Raw genomic sequence first — 25,640 nt, forward strand, 5'->3', positions numbered from 1 at the left:
TAAATATATATATGTACATACATATATAAGTATATATATATCTATATACATGTGTATATAGATATATATATACACACACACACTTCTGTCATCATGTGTCAAATGAGGTAATTGGACTTTGAGGAACAAATGAACTCTGTGACCTCCGCATCTGTGTGACGTCACGCCGTGTGCAGGAAGAGCGCACTGTTTGAGGTGTAGTGCAGCCGGGTTTGCGCCATATGGCCGCGCACGTCCGCCCTCCTCCTCCTCCTCCTCCTCTTCCTGACGCCACAAACGAGCCAGGATCGGCGCAAAGAAGAGCGTGTGTGCGTGTGTCTGCCGCCGCCTCCTCCTCTTCATCACAACTCCACATTAAAGAGCAGCGTGTCCCTTTAAAAGCGTCTGACTAAAAAAAAAAAGCGCCCATATGATCCCTGAGCTCCAATCACCAATTCCTCCTGCAAAAGCAGCCTCTGCATTTTTGTGTGTCTGAATGCTACAGCAGCAGCAGCAGCAGCGGCGGCAGCAGAGGCAGAGGCAAAGGCAAAGGCACGGGGAGGGAAGGAAAAAGAGATTTATGGATAAGGCAAAAACTGGAGAAATGTGACAAATCAACGGTCATTTTCATGGCGGAGGGGAAACTGCTGCGAAAGGAGTTATTCTTGGACTCCTTTGAGCCTCGGAACGCTGGATCAAAATGGTAGGCTACAGAGGAGCGCTGCATTTTTGTTTATTTTCTCTCTGTGTGTGTGTGTGTGCGTGTGTCTTGATCTCTTTGCAAATGTGAGCTCCACATCTGGGCCGAGCAAACTTGCCACACTTGTGTTGTCGTTGTGTTGTCCTGTGGTCACGGTCCTGGTGCTGCCGCTGCTGCTGTCACCGCGAGTCTCCTTCACGGTGAAGTTTGCAACTTGCCGACATTGCACAAGTTGGAAATAGAGGCAGCAGCAGCAGCAGCAGCAGCAAATGGCTACAATGGAGCCACAGTGATGCAGAGAAGGAGTTAAATTCTTTCATGTCAGGGCGCTCCTGCACACACACACACACACACACACACACAAAGAAGAAGAAAAAAAAACACCCACCTCAGGTCGTGACTGGTGCATGGTTCATGATGATGAGAGGACACTAACTGTCCAAGTGCAGGACAAGTTAGTCAGGCTTTGACATTCATGCACACATCACACAATCTGCTCCAACTTCACTGGGTCACACCATCCTGTTAAATCCATATTATTTCATGTTTTATTTTGGCCAAACGTCTCAGACAGACAGACAGACAGACAGACGGGGTCAGAGTTGTGGGAACAGACAGACAGACAGACAGTGAGCTCTGTCTCCATGCAGGGTCATGTCAGGATGCCTCATTAGGAAAGCATGTGGAGCTCCATGCATGCAGTGGTGGTGGAGTAAGTAATCCCAGCGTGTGTTCACATCTGGAGGCTTGGGTTAATATCTGGGTCAGGTCAGCGGGGTCAGGGCCCGGTGCTCACTGGGTGGCTTCTGGTGGGAGCGAGAGAGAGAGAGCAGAGGGAGCAGAGGGGTTTGGTTATTGCTGCGTTTTCCTTCCCATGTTTTTCTGTTTGCTTTTTTCCCCACTGAGAGTGAGTGAGTGTCCCAGTGAATGTGAGCAAAGATAAACAAAGTCCAAAACTGTGCAATTTTCAAGAGCCTGCGATCACAGATTTCTGCACTGTTTTTGGTCAACATGATAATCTGTGCAATCGCTTGACGTCCAGTGTTGCCACATGGGAAAAAAAGAGTTAGATAGATAGATGGATAGATAGAGTAGTAATTTAGCAGTTTGAAATAGACATATATATACACACCTAATTCCTATTACACACAACTCAATTTATACGCTATTTTATCCCATCACCAGATATTTACATATTAACAGTATTTCATACAATGTTCTTAATGTTCTCACAACGCAAGAATATAATGTCTGGCTTTAAATACGCGACCATTTCCATCAATGTCCTGGATTAACCTGCTGTTCTTTATCCTTATGTATTATTCTAAAATTTGTAATTTTGTATTTTCTTTTAAGCTGATTTATGTACTTTACTCTGCTTTAATTCATCTGTAAGAACTGGCACACTGGCATTTTTAAATTTAGTTTCCCCCCCTTGTCTCTCTGAAAACAATGTCTTTATTTTATTTGGAAGTAGTAAATTATGTCTTGCTTTGAATATTGAATCAGAGGCGGAAATTTTAGAGCTTGTATTTTTAAGAAGAGTTCATTTGCGTTTGTCTCTTTTGCACGCTGTGACTTTTAAAATGATTGTATTCTGACAAATTTTATTGGGCTCACTGAAACGACTTGCAGAAAGTAAATACTACATTTATTATGATGATGATGATGATGATGATATGAATAGAAGGCAACGTGTAAACGTGAGTAAACGTGTAAATGCGTCACACAGCTTACCTTCAAAATAAAAGCCTAAAGATCTACATACCAACTCAAAACGAGGTTTGCGACCAGGTTCATGTCACCCACCGTACATCGTACAAATACGATAGTTATCGTGTGTCTGTCAACACTGTTGATGTCAAAAGTGTCCAGTCAGCTGGTTTTGTTTTTATCAGTAGCTTCAATTTATAGTATGTCCGGCCTGAACCACAGGCTATGAAATTAAAATGATCATAGCTTTTTCAGGTTCCTCCCTGATGCCAACCTGGACGTAACATTACACAGAATATTGACGCCTCTGGTTTGCCCAAACGTCAGTAAACTCAGTCATCTTTTTCAGTTATATCAATTATATTCCCGTTAAGAGGGAAATGGATAATAAGGCTTGTCGTGTGTGGAGTGTGACAGCTATAGTATTGTTTAATTAGACATTGTTGAGTTGGACCGGTTGCCATTTGGCCTGAACAAGATCAGGAGGCGTCTAGACCAGAACCTCAATATGGAACTAGAACACAAAATGACCAGAATTAGGCAAAAAACAACCACAAACTAATGCAAAGTAAGTGCAAAATGTAACAAAACTATTTAAAAAGTAACTTAAAATCACACAAAGTCGACACACAAACCACCAAGAGATGCAAAAACTAGGACTGTAGGACTGAATTCATTTTTTGAATGTGATTTTTTTCACACTGTTATGATTCAAGTAAAGATATGAATTGTTCTCTGCATTTGTATTTCTTTAAAAAAGTGCATAGGACACTTTGGATTTGCCTTTTGCATTGTTTTATTTAGATTTTTGACCTAAAAGTGAGTGAAAAATCCCCAAATGACCCAAAAAAGACGACGTATTGTGTGTGTGGGGCCTTTTCCGTTGACAGTCTTTGAATGAAACGATTGCATTTGTCCATTCATTTGCTGGATTTGAGAAGACGTTTTCAGACAGTCGCCCCAAGTAGCTCCATCTCTGTCCTCACACGGAGTTTTTTTTTACGTAACTTGACTTTTCAGAGACATTCCTGCCCATCCTTGACTTTGAGACTTCACTGTCTCTGGGTGTTAAGTGAGGGGAAAACGAGCCTTTAGTTCTTGTGACAAGTGTAGCCATTCCCCCGGCCCCGGCAACAAACTCCAGTAGACGTCTTCAGGGTTCGGTGGGAGGCCGCTCAGACGTGTCGGTGTAAGGTGCCGCTAGTTTATGCCTCTGAGATTAAGAAGTGAGGACAAGGCCACAGACGGCAAGGTCACACTCGCTGGGCTTATGTAAGGTCTCCTTTTGTTGTTGTTGCAAGTGCGTTTGAAGTAAGTCTGATGACTTTCACTCTTTAAATAAATCCTTCGTTTATTGTTTTTCTGTCAGCTGTGCCAGGAGCCGGCATCTGTGGCTTTTCATCTGAGGAAAACTACGGTACTTAAAAAAAAAAAAACTCTATTATTATCAAAGCGGCCGAGTAGATTTTTGTTTCAATACATCTTTGCGTTCCATTGTCAGGAATGTGAGGATATTAAGAGAGTTTACAAAAGGGGCCCGTCTAAAGTGTCCTTTATAGCTTTTGGTTGAAAATAGGCCACAGAGAGAGAGAGAGAGAGAGAGAGAGAGAGAGAGAGACTTAGGAGGAGCTTTAAAACAGACGGGGATGAGTTTTCATGCTGTTTCCTCACAACAGCCAAGAAGGGAAAGCAGAGATCCTTGATCTGATAGTTAGCACAAATATTTATGTTACATTTAGTCATATACACGCACAGAATAATATTTAGCTTTCATGTTGGACCGACATGACGATCCGTGTGTCTCGAGTTGCACGAATGCTAAAGAAATCAGGCACAAATCCGTCAGAAAACTATTTCCCCTCCACCACCAAATTCTTTTTCACCTCTACCTCATGATTTTATTCATGTAATCTTTGCGTCCGTCCACTCAGCTTTGCTGAGACAACGTGCTGAAGATAATGAAACCTTCCCACCGACACCTCCATAGCTATAATGTATGTTGACCTTTACACTTAAAGGTCCAGTGTGTAACTGCATTTCTAACCTCAACCATAGCATTGTTGCACTCTCTGCAGAGAAGAAACTGACTAACTTCGCGAGTATCGCTGGAAGCGTCTCTCATCCATACAGAGCTCCCGAATTTAACAGTGAAACTGGCCACGTTGTGTCCGGCAGCGGCTCCGCGTGGCGTCCATCTCGACGTTCGTTGTTTGTTTTACTGTGACGTAAAGGTCAACAGGAAACTGGTTCAACATGCACTAGCTTATACAGTGTCTACCTATATCTGTGGAGGCGGAGTCAGATGTACTTACCGTTAAAATTCAGCGTCTGATAGTCTGACTATGGAGAAACGAGTGTCGGATAGCTTGACGGCAGTAGGATAACCTCTTGATAATTGTCTTTTAATAAAGTAGGAATGTAGTAGTCCCCCGGGTATCGTAACGACAGCGAGCGCTCCCACAGACCCGATCACTTCCGTTATTGAATATGCTTTTTGGTTTTGCACGTTTCTCACGTTGCATTTGTTTTTGTTTTCGTTTTGTGCTTTTGAATCTGCAGCGTTTGAATACGCCGCTAGTTTCTGCTCTGCATGTGTTTTGGGTCATTGCAGTGCGTTAGCCCCTGTCGGCCACCGCAGTACAATAAATCCATCTTCTCCTCCGCATGTATACTCAGACTCAAGTTGTCCGATTGCCTGTCTTAGTCAGACTATGACCTTAGCTTGATTAAACTGTGCGTGTAACATACCGAGTGACTCCAGGAAGTTTTTTTTTTAATAAGAATTTACCTCCAAGTTGGTTCAGTTTGACAAATCCAGGGTAGCTATTTCCGCCTGTTTTATTTCCGAGTGTTTGTGCTAAGCTAAGCTAACCAGCTAGTGGCTGTGGCTTCATGTTTGCAAAGGAACGCAGACAAACACATTCCTTGAAAAATGGCTAAAACTATTCCTTTAAAGCTCATATTTGACATTTCTCTGCCGTCCATTGATTGGCTGCGACTGAAGAGAGCGCACCTCCTCTGCCTCTTTTCATCTCCGTCCTCCCTGACCTTCTCATCAAAAACATCAACTGCCGACACACACACACACACACACACACACACAGTGAGAGAGAGAAAGAGAGAGAGAGAGAGAGAGAGAGAGAGAGAGTGAGATTCTGGTGATAAGGAGCTCTCTGGAGTCTTGTGTTTAGCCTCCTCTCTCTTTGTGCCGTGTCATGCCATGAAAGGGATAATGAAGATATCACAGTGTAATAGCCCGCGGGTTTGTCTGCACCTGCTCACTGCTGCACATCAGAATCGTCCTTTTGTCTTGAGTGGAACACCTCACAGGTTCATCTTCCGTCCTTTTGTGTCGTGTTTTTATTTTTGTCCAACATGACAGCCGCTTAAATGCAAACATCTCGTCGTGCCGCAGGTATTTGGTGCCGACATCCGTGCGATTGCACGTGAGTCCGTGCACGCCCGCGTCGTGCACATGCGGGTACAGTGTGTTACGACTGTAGCCGAGCGGTGGTGTGAGAAGCGTTGTAACATGTGTGTGAAGAGGCAATGCCAGCAATGCGGGCCCCTCTCTTGGCCAGGCCTCCTGACTCAGCGCCCCCCCCCCCCCCCCCCCCCCCCCAACTCATTGGCCTGGACATAAACTTCCTGGCAGGGCTTCAGTGCGGACACTCTAACCTCACCGCACCTCCTCTTTACACCCGCCTCCGCGCTGCTCCTCTGATTATCCCAGCGACTCGTCAGTTCAACACCAGACAGCTGGCAGTTGATGTCTTCTTTCAACATGGTTTCTGAGTTTCCAGCACACATTCCTGCTGTCTTCTTCACTTCGAACCAAACTGAGAAAACAGTTGCTCGCTATGTTCACAGGAAGTGTACAACCAGGTAGAGGGAGGCCGATCAAGCGGGCGAGTCGTTGCTGCGCACGCTGTCGAATTTTAATGCACTGTACGTCAGCGAGATGCTGCTGGTGCTATGTTCTCGTCCCTTATTTTTGTTTGTGCATCCCAATTTCATGCCCGGGTAAACGCGTATCGGCCGCAGATTGGCTTGTCACCTGTAGATGCATTAACATATAGATGGAAATGTATTTAAATCTAATGGTGAGAGCTGGTGGAGCTTTCACCATCGTGTGGCTGCAGCACGTTCAACCCGGTGGATCAGGACAGGGATTAGAGCAGCACTAATAACTGATAATATTGTCTTTATTAATGAACAGCCTGCAGTGAATGGTGTAGTTCAGGGTGGTTAAATATTAGAAGTGGTGGAAAAGAAAAGGCTAAATAAGCAGCTTCATATTTTTATCTTAAATGTGCTTAGTCAAGTCCAGTCAACTTCATTACTAACTAAGGTTGACCGAAGTGCTTTACAGATTTAAAGGTTTATCCTGGGAGAAGAGGTGGGCCTTTTAAAAGCGATTTAAACGATATAAATGTAATTTATGTTGTAGCTGAGTCTTACAGAGTCTATTTGAAGCAAAAATATGAGGCAAAAATACCGGTCTAGAATCCTATGGATTTACATTTACATGGTGGATTTATATCAAGTATCAAAACACTTTGGCAATGCAGGGAGTATTGAGCCTTTTTTATGAACCAAAAGTGACCAACAAGCAGGTGAACAAGCCATGTCGTTCCATCTGAAGCTTGTGAACATGAGCGGAACAAAAAGAGACTGAGCTGAAGCCACCTTCATCAAGGAAGGCTTATAACTGCTCACATGTACATCTGTCTACCTGTTTATCATCCATAATTTAACACGTCCTTAATTGTCTTTGACAATCATCTAATGTTGCTTCTCATAATGTGAGTTTGACAAACGCAGCCTTCATATGAGATTTATTTTCTTTTACAACAAAATGAGAGAACTCATATTTGAAAAATATTGAGATATAATCCGTCTATTCATTTTTTTGTTTGGGACATTTTAATCCTTCAAATCTTACTATTAATATTTTTCTTTGGGAAAAAATATTAATATATAATATTTTTACAGCACTTTTTGGGAATGTGACATTTTCTGCCGCTAGGAACAAATTAGTAAGTTTTTTTTTTTAAAATCTGACAAAAATAACAATGCATCAAAATCAATGTCCAGGGCCTAAATCAATGTCCAGGGCCTAATAATATTTATTATCAAACTCTCCTCAAAATGTATTTTATGGAAATTATTGTAGTTTTTTTAAGATAGAAAAACAGTGGAGTTGGCCTTAAGGCCTTTAAAATTGTTAAAATTTCAAAAATATTATTAATATTTGATATGTATATTTCAGGCTGAAATAGCTTTAAAAGATAGACTCATCACACAAATTATTAATATATAATTTTTTCACATCTGTTTTTGGGAAGGTGGCGTTTTCTGTCGCTAGGAACAAATTTGTAAGTTCTTGCATAGCTTAGCCATTTTAGGCTACTTTAAGAAACTGAGATGACAGTTCTGAAGTTTACCAAAAGTGAATATTCTCTGGAAAAGTTGAGCTATATTCATTCAACACAGCCAACATGGCTTAACAAGGCTTGATTACTGCTTCTTTTTTGTTTTTGTGGTTTGTCTTTCACAGTATTGTTATCTGATTTATTACGGGTGATTTGCCCCCAAACTGTGTCACACGCACCACTTGTTAAGTAGATCATATAATCCCATAGCCTTACTATGACGAGGTGTAAGTATCAGGGTTAATACCGTTATTATTATTATTATTATTATTATTATTATTATGCAATAAACGGTGGCGTCCTCTTGAGTGTTGCACTCCACTGTACTGTGGCCGAGCATGTGACTGTGCTGTGTGTGACCTCAGCCGTCCGTCACTGTGGCTCCCCCTTAGTCGGTGGACATTGATTTTCTTTTTTTTATTAGCATTTTTTATCATAGCGCTTTAATGATCACTGCAGGGCTTGTTAAAAATGAGACCTTGACACTTGTGTCACAATTAAATCCTCCTTTTCATTCTTTTGCGTCGGCAGTAACGTCACGCACATAATTACGAAGAATGCACGCATAGGTGGTCGGTTCAGGGTCGCAGGCACGTGGGTGGACGTGCATCTGCTACTGTATGTGCTGCTCCTACCTCAAGGTCAGTGCTGGGTCTCTGCACTGATTGGATTTAGAGAGAGATGAGCAGAGGGAGTGCAGACTGCAGACACAGGCCAAAATCTTCCACCATCTTCTCCCAAGACACCCACACTGAATTAGGGCTGTGTGCATTGGCAAGAATCCGGCGATACGTATTCATATCGTGATACCCGACGGACCATATATCGCAAAATATTGGGATACTCGAAGCAAGACAATATAATGGGAGAGATTCAAATGGGCAAAGGTCTGCTGTCGGAGGCTTAAAAACATCACAAAAGAATATTTCTGATAAATCATGAAAACCCCTGCTTTGTTTTAGTGGATCAATATTTGCCTGAGACTGAGACTAAACAATAACTGTTGTTATGTCATGGTTGTGTTTTGTGATTGCCTTGTCACTTTTTCCTCGGTTGATTGATGGTGCAGAAAATTGGTGGGCGTTTCTTTTTTTTCTATTTGTCATCATTTTTGCATCTTTGTGTAGTTGAGTTCAGGTCATTTTGTGTCTACGTGGTTGTTTTTCCACCTCTTTCTCTCTCTCTGTTTATCATTTGTTTTCATTTTTCTGTCTATTTGTGGTTTGTGTTAGATTAAAATTTGGTTTGTAGTAGTTTGGTGGCTATGGAGGCCCTTGTAATAATCCATCTATTACTGGTCATAAACAGTCAAAATAGCGATTTAGCTGCACATCTAGGCTGGACAATCTGTTTCCCACCCCGGCCGTGCCACTCTTGCCCTCCACAGCATCAGTATTCGCTCTGACGTAGCTTCTCCTGGACTAAACCTGTCTGTTGTTTGGCGTCAGCAGCAACGAACGTCTGGTGAGAGCACACAGAGGACGTATTGTCAGTCATTACCATGATGACTTTTTAATGGTGGTCTGATTAGACGCCACGAGGAACGACATGCCCTTGTCCCCCTTTTTTTTCCGTTTGCGTGTGTTTATGCGGGCGAGATAATTCATTTCCCCGCCATTTAAAAAAAATGATCTCAGACGTTACTCTTACGACTGTGTGTGATCTCTGTATTGGGGGGCCGCTGTCGTGCGCCGCTGTCATCTGCACTGACGATGACTAAGGGAATTGTGTGTGTGTGTGTGTGTGCATGAGTGTGTAGGGGAGTGGACGCTGCTCTCCCACCATCTTCATACCAGTGAGTGAGATGAGGCCTGACACTTTGCTCCCTCGTCTTCCTCCTGGTGTCACAGTAATGTCGAGCCTCCACTGAGCCACTGAGCAGGAGGCTGAGTTTAGTCAGTTATGTAGGTTGATGGAAAATTACCAAATTTCCCAACTGGACGACAATAGAGCCCGAGCAGGAGCTCCTGAGATTGAGGTCTTCATGACTGTGGACGGATGGACAGACTTCATTGTGTATATGGACAGTTTGACGACGTAGGAGGTTGAAAAGTGGCGTAGATGATGCAGGAGCTCAATATAACCCTTTTGTCTGAATTAACTCTTAGTGCTCACATGGCACGGATCTGTGCAGTAGGTGCACCCATGGTAATAATACACAGCTCCTTATATGGACGTCCTGGGCGGGTGTGTGTTTATAGGTCACATATTCAGGCTTCTTATGTGTTGTTGAGTCAAAGTTATGATGATAATGAGTGATATAAAGTAGCAATAATTGTGCAGAAGTCCCAAAATAGACCATTAATTATTTTCTTTTTGTTAATAAAAAGTGAACTTTGAACTGTGACGTATTTCCAAATTTCACAAATTCAATCCGATTTTAAACATTTTGTGTACTTTTTGCTGAGGTGTGTTTATATAGTTGGTGAAAATGATTTTTTTTTTTAAATCAGATTGTCAATAGGTTGTGCTGAAGTCTTATAGCCTCTGTATATACTGTACATTTTAACATATTAATGGAAGAAAGCAGTGTACTGTGTTTTAAGTCCATTAATTCCACTACACAGCCAACTGTCATTCCTTTTACTTTTTTGAAAAAGTGACATTTCTTCGTGTCTCATTTGATTAGACATTACAAAACCTTCAGGTTTTCAGTTTACGATATTTTAACATGATGAAAGACAGACAAATCCTCAGGTTTGAAAAGCTCCAGCCATCATATGGTATGACGACTTTTAACCCTTAGATCAGAGGCTATAAGAATGTGTAGTGTCTTTTTATTCAGCAGAACCTATAGGCAATCTATTTTTTTTTTTTTTCCCATTTTCACCAAAAATGAGCAAAAATTACTAAAAAAAAATCGAATTGAATTTGTGAATAATTGAAATACGTCACATGTCAAAGTTCCCTTGGCTCGTTTTTATGAACGAAAATAGAAGACAAACAGTGTATTTTTGTGACTTCTGCTCAAGTATCATGAGTATATCGATTTTATCCTGGCTCAGCACATTTATTTTATTGTTGATTATTGATCTGTGATTATGTGTTATTACCTTTGGCATCTCAAATATTTGGCAGATGATTGGACGCTCCATCACAGCTGAGGAGGAGAGTGAAAGCATGTTGTGTTTAAGAAATGTCCTTCCGCGTTGTCCTTTCACTCAGGAAATGCTCTAAAACCGTCTTCTCCCAGACATTTTCCACAGTTAATAGAGATTGTCTTGGTCAGACAACAGCAGGAGAACTTTTCCTGGAGTTTTGTAGTGTGTTCAGAGCAACTTTTGCATTTTCAAATGGGACATTGTCTGAAAGCAGTTGAAAATTCATTTATTTGTTATTTAACTATTAATAATGATGTAAAAAGTGATTGCACAGTGTAATAGTTATAGAAAACAACACCAGCAGTGAAGAAACTGCATAGTTCTGTACCCTGAACACTCTTTTAGTGTGTTTTTCATGTCCTGATGCGTATGATACAACACAACAGCAGCTCTGTGGTGAAGTAACCTACGTTTGTCCTTCCGGCATCTTGCTGCTGCTGCATCTTTATGACAGGGACCAAAACAGGAACCACTGGGGACACCAAAGTTGTCTGTTGCCCCTGTAATGTGATCACTGCAGCAGTGTTTTAACCTCTCAGCGTGAACCACTTAAGTTCTCCCACACGTGAACAGCCTCCATCATGCGCGGATATCGCCACTGCACTCCGAATTATTCCAAATTAAAGCCACTGAATTCATTTGGGAGCTGTATAACCATCTTTGTTCATGGTTATAAAAGGTAGAGGACACTGAGTTCAGTCTGAGAAGCAGTCAGAGAGAAAGCTCCGACCTCCCGCGGTGTTTTCCCCCTCGGGACTCCGTCCTGCCAGAATACAACCTACCCTCCTTCGCTCTATCGACGTGTTCATGACTCGCTGCTGTGCTTTGACTCTGGCCCTCACTAATGCCTCAGTCTGTCACTGGTCAGCAAGCAAGCAAGAAAGTCTGAGTTTTAATCAGGCCACTGTCTAATACTCCATTCCCACTGGTTAAAATGTTTAATCAGCACTCACTCACAGGTCAAATGACTCTGCATTGCCCAGGAGTTTTTCTTGGCTTCAGTTTTGATTGGCATGAGTGTGAACACAAGACACTGTGTGGACACTGGACACACTCATTTTTGGCTGCTATGTAAATTCCTGCAATCCTACGATACAAATTCGGACATTAACCCTCAAGATAATGAGGCCGCCTGGATTTGTTTTGATTTTATGGCTGTAGAGTTGTCAAAAAAATGCTCCAAAAAGGTGCTCCTGCCCCCTTTTTTCCCAAGATAACTTTCACTTTTCGATATCTGGCGGTCATTCATCCGTTTAGGAATTATGGTACTGAGAAGCTGAGAAGCTGGTGAATCTTGTCTGTGATTGGACGGTCGTTCCGGGGAAGTCCTGAGGGGCTACCAAAGCTCTCTGCTATCCATCCATACCTCCGTCTTCTACCACTTTATCCCCCACGCGGGGGTGCCACTAACGTAGGGCAAAAGGCGGTGGGTCACACCGTGGACTGATCTCCAGTCCATAGTTTTTGGAATTTTCTAGATATCACAAACGGTCTACGATTGACGGTAATGGGAAGTATGCGTGCCGAATCCTGTCGGCAACGAGGGGATCAATTTGATAAACAGTTGATAGAAAAGGGGAGTGAAGTTAAGACTACAGAATAGTAACCACATTGTGCATGAGGAACACAGGGCAAAACAAGTAACAACCACTGGCAATGGGAAGGATATTAATCGCCCGTTTTTATGGCTTCACCTCGTTCCAAAGATCCCGGCTACACTCGCTAATTTCAGTGAGAAAGAGGATCAAAGATTTACATGCGCTGCCCTCGTAGGAGGCCTCAGTCTTCCAGATAAGTGTCCACCTCACAGTGAACAGTGAGAGAAGAAGAATGTTTTAAAATGGCAGCTCAGCAGAGGTCACGGCCGCGTCCGTAGCTGAGCTGCACAGCGACGTGGACTTTACAGAACAGTAAATCTACACGGATCGTGGAAGTGCACAACGTGTGGGAGAGAAAGGGCATTCTCACCAGGGAAAGTCAAACTAGAAAGAGAGAGATTTCTTTCTCAGACTCGCCTCAGTCTGGCTCCAGTCCAGGCGTCGGGCTTCTGCCAAGTGCATACCACCGGCCCTAACATGGCCGAGCTGGATGAGGATTCAACACTCGCCCCCAAAACACCGCTCTGTTTTTAACGACCGGCTGTGATTGACACGTTGACTTGCTCCCCAGAGTCTGACCCTCAGAGAAGAAACGGCAATAAAGTGAAACTTTTTTTCTCTTCTGATGATTGATGTTGTTCTTCTCGCGGGCCAAGCAGTAAACCTGTGTGTCGTTCATCACAGCTCCATCTAAACGGGATTATTGCCGAAGTGGTTTGAGAGTTTGACACTTTGATTCTTAATGAATTGAAAGAATTTCCATTAGTCCTGATGTGGTTTTTAACCCTTTAATGCCGACCGATTACGACTTTATTCTCCAAAGATTACCATATTCTCCAAAAATAACCACTTTATACTCCAAAGATTACCACTTTATTCTCATATTACAACTTTATTCTCCAACGATTACCACTTTATTCTCATATTACGACTTTATTCTCCGAAGATTACCACTTTATTCTCATATTACAACTTTATTCTCCAAAGATTACCACTTTATTCTTATATTACGACTTTATTCTCCAAAGATTACCGCTTTTTTCTCATATTATGACTTTATTCTCCAAAGATTACGACTTTATTCTCCAAAGATTACGACTTTATTCTCCAAAGATTACCACTTTATTCTTATAATGTTACAATTTTATTCTCGAACGATTACGACTTTATTCTCATAATGTTACGACTTAATCTCGAAAGATTATGACTTTATTCTAATAATGTTACGACTTTATTCTCATAACGTTACGACTTTATTCTCATAATGTTACGACTTTAATCTTGGCTGCCATTAAAGACTCGGCTGTGTTCTTAAAGTGTACCTTCCAAATGTGGGCGAATTTGAAATCCTACTCATGTTGGCAGCTTCCTATTAAGCACTGAGCTGCTGGGTTTGTTTGAATAGTTGTCCTTCATAGTAAGATGTGTGATTACAAAGCCACCAAGACTCATTAGTATAATTTTTGGAATAAAAACACTGTAGTGTGAGCCCTTGTTTTATATTTGAACAAAGTCAAATTTTATGGGACTGAAAGCACAGCATTCTCTCTGTGATTAATTATCCTTTTCTTTTCGAAATCACTTAAAGTGTATTAAAAACCATTTCCATGGAAAAAGAAGCGCAATATTATTACAGGATTAAAGCAACCTTGGCAGCTGTCTTGTCAAGCAGTTCCTCCCAGAGGCCGTCGCAGTGCAAGAGGATCCCGTCCCATTCTTGTGTTTGGCAGCTGATGAAATGGTCTGTGTGTGACGGAGCTTTGATTGAAGCCCGTTTAAACGACACCTCTCGTCGGGCGCATCATTAATCCTCCCGCTGCGTGTTTGTCTCGGATCAGGTCAAATATGAATAATGTATCGGGAGACATCTGACTTTGAGACTGGTTAAAGGTGGCGCTCCCTCTAATGACGGCAAACAAGCTCGCGTCTCCCCCCACCACCACCACAAAGGAGGAGGACCAGGAGGGAATGACGGGCAGTGATTGAAGGTGTTTGATCGTGTGTTTAGATCCATGAGTGAGCACTCAATCACTTTGATTTGATACTGTATGTGATGAAATGTGACAAGACGGCTTTCGTCTTTATTGTACACTGTGACAGACGTACTGTTGTAGCTGCATGTTCAACTGGATCACAGCATTTTAACCCTCTTATGACCATGATTATATTTAGGATTGCCTGGATTTACTTTGAATTTTCCTGTGTGATTAATTCTGGCCTTGATTTTTTAGTTACATACATACATATGTATGTATGTATGTATGTATGTATGTGTGTGTATATATATATATATACATATATATATATATAGTCACAAAGTTGAGGACTTGAGACTCGCTTGACTCGACTCAGACTTGAGACTTATAGAATATTTACATTCTCTCAAATATTGAGGAGTTAACATTAGTTACAATTTTTTTGGTTTATTTTAAAACACGGAAAACATTGGGTGTCTGCTTTTGCTGGCTAGCGTACAAACCTGGCAACCGAGCGACACCAACACCACTACGTGAAAGTCCATTCCACACCACACAGGAAAGTGAGACAGGAAGTCAGTTGGTTGCTATTTTAATCTAACGCTAGTCGACGTCTTGGTGGGTCAAAAGTTGTATTTAGTTTCATTTTTTTATTTTTTATTATAAACACTTAAGTTGTGTGGGACCATGAAGCAGTCGTGTTTCTGTTAAAGATAAAACTCGAGCAGTTCAAAGTTCCGTTGTGGAACATTTGGAAAATCATCTTCATCTTCTGATTATTCATACAACTGTCTTGATTGTTGCAGGAATGACTTTTCTAGAAACTTGAGACTTGTGTGTTGTGTGAGCAAATAGGTTGCAGCTTTCATGGAAGTCATGGAAGTATCAATTAAATTGCATTTAAATAAGTTTTTAATTTCTGTTTTTGTAATTTCAAGAATATTTCTTTTTTTGTTTTGTTTTGGGGGTTGTTGTGGTTCAGTGGTACAGTGGTTCAGTGGTACAGTAGGTCATCTTCTTAACTGGAAGGCTGGTTGGAGGTTTGATACATGACTCCGTAAATCTGCATGCCGATGTGTGCCCTGCAGGACACTTGACCCCAAGTTGCTCTGGCAGCATATAAATGGGTATGATACTGTATAAAAACACTCACTGGATACAGATGTAATGTGTGGTTGTGTGAGTGAATGAGTGTGAATGAGTGTGAATGGGTGAATGGCAGTATTGTAAATACTCTTTGAGTGGTCATCAAGACTAGAAAAGATTTGAACCCTTGGTGCACACCCTTGGTAAATTGCCACGGGAATAATGCACAATAACTCCTTATATGGACATCCTGGAGGTGGTGTTTATAGGTCACATATTCAGGCTTTAAAAAATGCATTTATAGCTGTGCAGAAGTCACAAAATAGGCGGTTTTTCTTTTATTTTTGTTCCTAAAAATGAGCCAAGGGAAACTTTAAATGTGACGTATTTCCAAATTTCACAAATTCAATTAGATTTTCTTTCTTTTTTTTTTATAATTTTTGCTCAGCTGTGTTTATATATTTGGTTGTGTACAAAAGTATATAAGGCACATTCCTTTAGCCTCTGTATATACGTTTTAATATAGTAATGGGAAAAAAAACAGCCTAAATGTCCGGTGTTCTACGGGTTAAAGGCAGCTAAGACTTTACAATCCTACAGAGATATTCTAGGATTATATCCTCTTTTAAGATAGTTTGTCATTAAACCTTTACAATATGTGGTAATTGTTGATGTTTTCAGGGTGCACATACTGTACGTGCGTGTGTAGAGAATAATCTATTTGAATCCCAGAAGAAGAAGAAGAAGAAGAAGCAGATTGTTATCACTAAAGGAGCACAACTTCCAGTCTGCAACTTACACTTGATCTGATTAAGGCTGCAGCGTTTTTGCCCTTGGGCGATGTCTACAGCCTGGCACCGAGACAGATAACACGATCTCCACTCATCTCCAGTTCAGAGTCCAATTTAGCCGCTCAAAACTATGAATAAATCTAACACTCCATAATTGAATTCTTTTTCCAAACAGGGCCCGGATTTTTCAAGGTTAGGCCCAAATGCAAATTCGGAACCATGAGAAATATCACTCGCACAGGCAGGGAAGCTTCTTTTTATTATTCCAATTTAAAGGGTAATTAACAATCTTTTGTTGATCCACAACTGTGCTTATTTAAATGTCATAAATTATTAAATAATGATTTGCCCTTTCCCGCCCCCCCTCCTGGTTTTTCTTTCGTTGTATGTGTAATAAAAACAGGGGGAAAATAAGAGTTGTAGAGACGCGACATCGTCCGTTAACCTAAACTTGTCTTTAAGCGACGCCTGGAGTGATACATTCCGTTAATTGTTCTGAGGGGTTAGTTATTTATTTGGCCGGGGTTTTGCTTAATTATTTCTCTGGACGTGTTATGTCTTGTGCATAATTTGCTTTTCCTCGGGGACGGTGTAGCGAGTGGGTGTGCTGAGAGAGCCGGCTAATGGGAGGGAGATGGCAGTGAATATCAATGCTCACACACACTAGTCAGTCCTTGCAGAGAGGAGACACTGTGTGTGTGTGTGTGTGTGTGTGTGTTTGCTCTGTTTGCTGCCCCTGTCCCTGCTCACATCCCGTCTGGATCGAAACCCTGCCCTTCCTGTGCTAAAATAAACCCACCTTGGGAAGTTTAGAACCTTGCACTCAGCTGCTGAGTGTTGCAGCTTTTGATTTTTTTTATTTATTTATTTTTCCACTGACTGGCACGGTGCAGCGTACGCACAAAATAAATAGTAAAATATAATGTACATAGTATAGAGTTTAGATGTGCAAATATTTAGAAATGTGCACTATTAGTGTTTATTACTCGCAGCTACGGCATCATTTTGAGCCTTAGTTAAAATCCAGCAAACATTTTTGTCAAGAAAACTCACCAAAACAAAAAACGAGGCACCAAAAATACCATAAAATCATGAATGAGGTGTGACTCTGCACACCTTCAAACGCTATTTCTCCTTGACTTTTCTCTGGGTAAGATGTTACACATAATATTGATTCTCCCCCCTCGTGCCGAAGAGAGAAGATGAGGTTTTAGTGTAATGATACTTTTTGCATTGATGTGACCCAGAGTTTATAAAACTCACCAAGAACCTTTAAGAGCTTTTGTTACTTACGCCTGTAAACTTTGGAACACACGACCCTTAGATATTAGGTAGATATTATTATTTTTTTTTTTATCTTTTTACTCCTGTGTTGTGTTTTATTTGCATTTTAAGTTTATTTTAAAGTTAAAACAGAGGTTTGATTCTTAGCCTTTTCCTATTTTATTCCACCCTGTGTTGTATTTTACTGTTTTATTTGCATCTATTGTTTCATTTCAAACTTTACTTTAGACTTTTCCTCTTCATTCCACTCTGTGTTGTGTTTTACTGTTGTATTTGCTTTTCAAATTAGATTTTTTTGATTGTGATGCTGCAATCCTTGTATGAAAGTTGCTATACTAATAGAGCTTTTTAATTTTTTCTTGATTAATCGAGTAATCGTTTGGTCCGTAAAATCAGAAAACTGTATCAATATTGATCAGTGTTTGTCAAACATGGAAATGATGTTTTCAAACGTCTTGTTTTGTCCACAAATTTTAAATGATTTCTTTGTAACATGGAGCAAAGAAACCAGAAAATATTCACATTTAAGGAGCTGAAACGATCAGAAATCTTGAAGTTGAAGATTCCTTCAGTAATTGATTAATAATTGATTATTTGAGTAATTGTTTCAGCCCTATATACAAATAAAGTTTCTTCTAATTATTTTTATTATTATATATAGAATATTAATTATTAATATAATAATAATAATATATATAACTGCTGAATCTTCAACTTTCTTGAAAAGATGAAAAATTATCCGCTTCAAATTCACCATTTCCCCTTGTTTCTCTTGTCCGTCTCTCTCAGCTCATAGTGGAGAAGACCACAGACTTCCCCTCTGCTGAGTTCTCTCTGGTGGAGGATGTGGCTCTGCACTTCACCTGTTTGATGGACAGGCTGAATGAGCAGCGTCTCTTCCAGCCTGACCTGTGCGACGTCGACATCGTCCTGGTCCGTCAGCACAGCACCTTCCCGGCCCACAAGGGCGTGCTGGCGGCCTACAGCCCGTTCTTCCACTCCCTCTTCGCCCAGAGCAAACAGCTGCGGCGCGTGGACCTGTCGCTGGACGCCCTGACCTCGCAGGGCCTGCAGCAAATCCTCAACTTCATCTACACCTCCAAGCTGCTGGTGAGCAGCCGCACCGTCCGCGACGTGCTGAACGCGGCCACGCTGCTGCAGATGAGCGACATCGCCGCGTCCTGTCGCGACCTCATCAGCAGCCACTCGCTGAGAACCACCTGCGCGGATATGGCAAACCAGGACGGGGTCGGCGGCGGCGATGACCCGACTGCTGTCGCAATCCCTGCCAGATCGTTGTACCGGGAGATCAAGCAGGAGTCAGAGCTGAGCAGGGTGTTCAAGAGAGAGGGCAACAGCCCGTTTTCTGTCCGAGTGGAGGAGGCGGGAAAGACGCCCTCCCAGCAGAAGCAGTACTACCAGAAAGATGAGGGGACGGGTGCGTTGTGCAAAGTAGAAGGCAACAGCGAGGACTCAAAGTCCACCGACAGCCACTCGTCCTTCAACAGAGATCAAATCATCGTTGAAGTGAATCTCAACAACCAGACGCTTAATGTGTCAAAGGGATCAGAAGGCAAGTCCACAGAGTCGGCCGGCATGTTTGGCTGTTGCCACGACAACGAGAGAGATTCCGAGGACGACGAGGAGAACGAGGCGGAGAACGACGACGCCATCGAAGCCGATCACAGCGACCTACAGAGGGGAGACATGGCGGGGCCGAGCAGTGACGAGGACGATGAGGAGGACGAGGAAGAGGAGGAGAACACCCTAAACATTCCAGGCTTGCAGCAGGCGGCCATGATGGATCGCCCCCGGCGGGGCACCAGAGCCTTAACCATGGCAGGAACCGTGGCCTCCATGCGGCAGACGCTGGCCGAGGCCACGCTTGCCAACCAGCGGCCGCGCGGGAAGAGGCACGCGGGCCGAGAGTGCGTGGGCCAGAAAGTGAGGCTGGAGGAGAAGCAGCACTTCCCGTGCAAGAAGTGTCCGCGCGTCTTCAACAACTGCTGGTACCTGGAGAAGCACATGAACGTCACTCACAACCGCATGCAGATCTGCAACAACTGCGGGAAGCGCTTCCTGCTGGAGAGCGAGCTGCTCCTGCACCAGCAGACCGACTGTGAGAAAAGCATCCAGGTATGAGTCAACACACACACACACACACACACGCACAAACACACACACACACACACACACACACACACTGGGTCTGCTTAGCTCATTATCCCAAACCTTAACATAACCAGTTCATGGCGAACGCCTAACCTTAATCTAACCACAATTGCATCCAAATCCTAACTGAAACCAGAGTCTCAGAAATCACAGTCGGTTCTGGCTCATTAGGACCAGGCTTTGGTTCCCATGAGGACTACTGGTCCAAAAAAAAAGTCAGTTTATATCTGTAAATGTCCTAATTTAGGTCACTAAAATTATATGTTTTAATTTCCAAGACACCCAACAGTGACTGTACATTAAGCAGAATAAGTTTGTTGATCAATAACTCCAACATCATACCTTTATGTATTTTCCTATTGCCGTTTTTCAAAATAAAGTTATATCGGAAAGCAAAAAAACACAACGTACCGAAAAGAAAAAGGTTAAATAATATGTCAAAAGTAAATTTATATACTGTGTATAGGGGCGCTATAGTCTTTCATCTTGTTTACATATTATATAGATTTCTTTGCACATTTTTAATACTATTTATAGAATTATAAAGGAAATGATTAACAATAATTATCTCGTTCCCATGGGTTATTAACACTTGGCCACACATTAATACTCTCTGTCACCACAGCAGCTCCGTACCACAAAGTGTTACTGCACAATTTACATAAACACAGTATGATCTCATACAGTGACACACACCTGGATTGATTGAAGACTAAAAAAAACCCCATTTTGCCCTTATTTTTTTTATTTATTTTGAAGTGTGTAACATGTGGCAAAGCCTTCAAGAAGCTGTGGTCGTTACACGAGCACAACAAGATCGTCCACGGCTACGCCGAGAAGAAGTTCTCCTGTGAGATCTGCGAGAAGAAGTTCTACACCATGGCTCACGTCCGGAAGCACATGGTCGGTAAGTTGCAGGGGAGAACGGCGATCCTGATTGGTCTTCCTTCTCCTTCCTTCTCTGACCCCCGCTGATTGTTGTGCAGCATTTGTTTTGCTTGTTGCTTTCCTCCTCCATTTTTTATTTTTTTGGTTGTTGGGGGGAGATAAGCATCTTATTTCCCCAGGCGGGGTTACCTCAGTAGTTGTCTACATCCATCTTTCTCCAGCTAAAGAAAGGTAGGTATGAGATACTGCAGTACTGTCACTCTGCCCTATTTATTATTCCTATTAAAGGAGTGACTCCAGAGATCAATGTGGAGTCTTGAGAGGAAATGGCTTATTTACTTGAGGAGACACATCCATATTCCTAATCATTATAATTAGTCAATGACAAAGGATTTCACTGTTGCTATTCCAGGAAAGCAGATTTCTTATTTGTCCTTGCTCCTATTTGACATTCAGTGGCTCTATATGAAATACCATTAATCCGTTCTGTTTGTGTGTGTGTGTGTGTGTGTGTGTGCGCAGCCCATACGAAGGACATGCCGTTCACCTGCGAGACGTGCGGGAAGTCATTCAAGCGCAGCATGTCCCTGAAGGTTCACTCTCTGCAGCACTCAGGAGAGAAACCCTTCAAGTGTGAGGTTTGAGCTCTTTTTAAAATACGCTGCCTCTCTCCTCTCTCCTCTGAACCCACATGAAGAGTTTTGTTCCGAGCATATGCTCGACTGTATGTCCAGCAGCTTAAAAACGTGTTAAATTATGAGTTTCTGGGGATCCTCGTTGCATTGTTTGGCTTTCTATGGCTTTTGCTTGTGATTCATAAAATTCCTAGCAAGAAAATCATTTATAAAAAAATGACAGTGATGGAGGAACGGGCTCAATTTACGAACCCTCAAAGCAACATTTCCTGCATTTCAATGTGATTTCAAGTACATCCATCCATCTTCTACCACTTTATCCTCCACATGAGGGTCACAAGGGGCACTGGTGCCAATCCCAGCTGACACGGGGTGAGAGGCAGGGTCACACCCTGGACAGGTCCCCAGTCCATCACAGGGGCCACATAGAGACAAACAATCATTCACACCTACGGTCATTTCAGAGGGTCCAAAATCCAAATTTTTGACCAACCGTGTGGTCCCATTTCAAGTGCAGTTGAATATAAATAAAGGCTTATGGTTTTAACAGCTGCTCATCCAAAATAAATAAATAAAAAACCCTGCTCTTCCTCAGCGTCTTGTCGTTGTGTGAGCAGTTGTTGAGAAAATCGATGGACAAACATTTTTTCGGGCATCTTTATTAGCGGGATGTAACTCCCGTAGCTGTGGCCTTCATTTTATTGCTGAAGTGTCACAGAAAACGTGTTCCCGTACCGACGACTCGTGTTTGATTTGTCCCAGTAGAGACTGAATTTCTCACTTCCATTCAACGGTCAGACCGCTCGCTTGACGACTGTCCACTGTGTGACGTTTCAGAACTGCAGCGAGCGCTTCCAGTACAAGTACCAGCTGCGCTCCCACATGAGCATCCACATCGGACACAAGCAGTTCATGTGCCAGTGGTGCGGAAAGGACTTCAACATGAAACAGTACTTTGACGAACACATGAAGACACACACTGGTAAGTCACCTTTCTCGCAGTACTGCGGTGAACAAAGTTAGATTTAGTGTGAATAGAGGAAAAAAAGTGCTTTGCAAATGTTTTGTTTGTGTTTTTTTGTGTGTGTGTGTGTGTGTGTCCCACCTCCTGCAGGAGAGAAGCCGTACATCTGTGAGATCTGCGGGAAAAGCTTCACCAGCCGGCCTAACATGAAGCGCCACCGCCGCACACACACTGGAGAAAAGCCGTATCCCTGCGAGGTGTGCGGCCAGCGCTTCCGCTTCTCCAACATGCTCAAGGCCCACAGGGAAAAGTGCTTCCGAGTCAGTAACCCCATGGTTACGGATGGAGACGACGCCCTCGGGCTGGACCAGTCGCCTGCAGCGGACTCTTCCGGTCAGGCTCACCTGGGGACTGCGCTTCCTGCCACGTCCGTGACCACGCCCCCCGTTGCCTCCAGCCCCCACCCACTCCACGGCACCCAGCTTTCTCTGCCCCTGCTGCCTCCGATGGGCGGGCTGCCTCCCACTCCTCACTTACCCCCGCCGCCTCCCCTGTTCTCTGCTGGTAGGATGAGCTCCAACAACTAACAAATCTTTCTAGCTTTGAAAGCACTTTTGTTGTACCATTTTTCTTTGGGAACTTTTTAAAGAGGACCCTGTGGGTGTGAGTGATGCACCTCAGGGACACAGAGGAGGGAGAAAACTGAGTGAAGCCTGCATAGAGGCCCCATAAAAAAGCATATATATACACCTACCACAATAATAAAGTGTTATTTTTTACTCTCTTGAATACAATAGAAAACCTCAGTGTCCGCTCGGACTTCACGTCATCACTCTTCTCCTCGCGTGAATCTCAAAACCTTTGTCGTCGTTTCTCATTTCCCACACCACCGTGGTCATCTCTCCTGAGTGTTGCACAATGCATTGATTGTAGCATCTTTTACCGAGTGGAAGAAAAGAGTTTCCTCCATGTCCACTGATGGTTCATCAGTGGAGTGAGATTAACACAACGGAAGAAAAAAAAGACAAAAAAAAAAAGGTTTATTTTCCCGTTCTCTGCCAAGATGTAGCGCGTGGTTCTGGTTCCTACCCTGCAATAACCAAATCCTGATTTGTCTTTTGAGCATTATACATGTATAACGGCGTTGCCAATAACCAAATCCTGTTAGCTCACCTGCTATAGTTAGGTAATGTTATACAGCGTTTATAATCGATCCTGCACCTTACATTTAACTCTAGTGATATTTAAAAGTGTAATCCTAGTCGTCTTCATTTTTATAATTGTGGTCGTGTGTAATTTGTGGCACGTCAACGTCAGTTTGTGAGGACACGAGAGAAGTGGTGACACTTGCACAGTCGACTGTGCAGTGTGTGTGTGTGTGTGTGTGTGTGTGTGTGATGGGACGTGAGAAGATCCAGATCTATATTCAGCTAAATACGAGCTTCCCTAAATCAGGAGAGGAACAAAATGTGTTGACTTTCTTTTTTTTTTTTTTTTTTTAATTCTTCTTCTATCTTTTGTTGTTGCTTGCTTACATTAAGCAAGTACACTCCACTCCCGTCAACGTGGCTTTGAGATGATGTGGCACTTTTTTTTTCTGTGACTTGTTAGTAAAAAACACCTAATGTACTTGGACCTACAGTATAGTTGTAGGTTTCCTTCTGATGTAAATGTTAACTTACCGCTAACTGCCACGCCCCCCCAAAATCATGTCGTTAGTCTGCAGAATACCAACACTATAGTGATAATAATAATATTCACAAACTCTGCTAATGAAGCTCATTAAGTGCGCACATCTCCTCATTAAGTATATTGTGAAATGATTAACGTTCTATTCCAATCTCCTCTTAAAGAGCACTGACATTGACGGTGATTACATGGACGGCAATAATCTGATATTAACCTGATTTGAGACAATAAGTCACTGCCATGTAAGTAGCATGTTCTGATTAACGCATCCTAAAAAAAAATGGTCATATTGATTTCAAATAAGCAAGAAAAGTCAATTATTTGTAACCTAGTTGTGTTGTGTACACACGAGTCATCATCAGACAAAGACTAACAGGAATACGACTGAAATATTATAATAAGCAGCTCATGCAAACACAGTTTGAATCATGTCTTTTTTCAGAATTGGGTTAATAGATTTTATTGGTTTCCATGTAAACGTGGTCATTTATTACTTTTGGCACAGCGGAGCTCGTCACTTAACTGTTCCGTCACTGTTGCTGAACAAACCTGTCGTCAGTGATTTGTAGAAGTCAACTTCAAAGTTAAGGACATGTCATTTATGTGATGCCCCTTCAAAAAAATACAACAAAAACGTGGCTCTATGTGCACTTTTGACAAGTGATTGTCACAAATCTATCGGAGTAGAAATAAGGAAAAAGTCATCGTATATTTGTCAATAACATGTTTCACAGGAACAGTTAATGATTTTCGGAAATGTGCTTATTTGCTTTCTTGCAGAGAGAGATTACATGACACGGTTAATGCGATTCTCATACTTGTCCATTAATTAGTAGGATACATATTAGATTAGCTTATAAAGACAGGAAACGGCTGGTTTACTCTGTTCGAACCTGGAAATGCAAACTCCAACTGCAATATCTCCTCAAGCTATTTGCATCATGGTACTGTTTTTCTGTGAATCTGTGAAAACAAAAAAAGTGATTTGACAAAGTTTCCAGTCTACATGTTAAGCTGGAAACAACGACCTGGTTCTCTTGAGACCTTTTTTGCAATTCCTGGAATACATTTTGCATTTTTTGAGGCACTAAAATGGCGAAAAATGTTTATAAAACAGGGGTAATATGTAAAAGTAGTGCAAATTGGCCCAGTAGTGCCCCCTAAGGTGAAACGTTAGTTCAAAGGTTGCACCAAATTTCACGGAACTTGGTGGAAACATGTCACAGCCCAAGGCGAACAAAAAAGTCTATTGGCACCATGGCCAAAACTCAACAGGAAGTCGGCCATTTTGAATTTGCTGTCTACCTGTCGTCATTTTAGCGAATTTCGACGATTCGCTGCGAAAGAGGTAGTGCCCTGTAGCTTTGCTCGGTCGCCTCGTAACTAAGGGCCCGCACAATGCTAGTTTAATTTGGGTCTCCAAATATCGTCTCTTTGACCCTTTTGTTTTTTTGTATGGATTAACCCTCCATCCAATCACAGACAAGATTCACTAGCGCGTCACACATTTGCGACGTCAGCTTCTCCGTACCGTAAATTCCTGAACGGTTGAATAACTGCCAGATATCAAAAAAAGTGAAAGCTGTCTTGATAAAAGGGGCAGAAACACTCACTCACTGAACATTTACA

General features: G+C 42.3%; 1 protein-coding gene across 1 annotated transcript; it reads left to right on the forward strand.

Moving 5' to 3' along the window:
• The first annotated feature begins 242 nt into the window (after nucleotides 1-242).
• Nucleotides 243-24,532, forward strand: zbtb47b (zinc finger and BTB domain containing 47b). Its single transcript, XM_058650735.1, has 6 exons — nucleotides 243-682; nucleotides 18,453-19,799; nucleotides 20,595-20,742; nucleotides 21,246-21,361; nucleotides 22,196-22,340; nucleotides 22,473-24,532. The coding sequence occupies exons 1-6, from the start codon at nucleotides 680-682 to the stop codon at nucleotides 22,907-22,909; spliced, it is 2,196 nt and encodes a 731-aa protein (XP_058506718.1). The 5' UTR covers nucleotides 243-679; the 3' UTR covers nucleotides 22,910-24,532.
• The last annotated feature ends 1,108 nt before the right edge of the window (nucleotides 24,533-25,640 follow it).

The sequence above is a fragment of the Solea solea genome, chromosome 1 (assembly GCF_958295425.1).
Source record: "Solea solea chromosome 1, fSolSol10.1, whole genome shotgun sequence".
NCBI lineage: Eukaryota > Metazoa > Chordata > Actinopteri > Pleuronectiformes > Soleidae > Solea > Solea solea.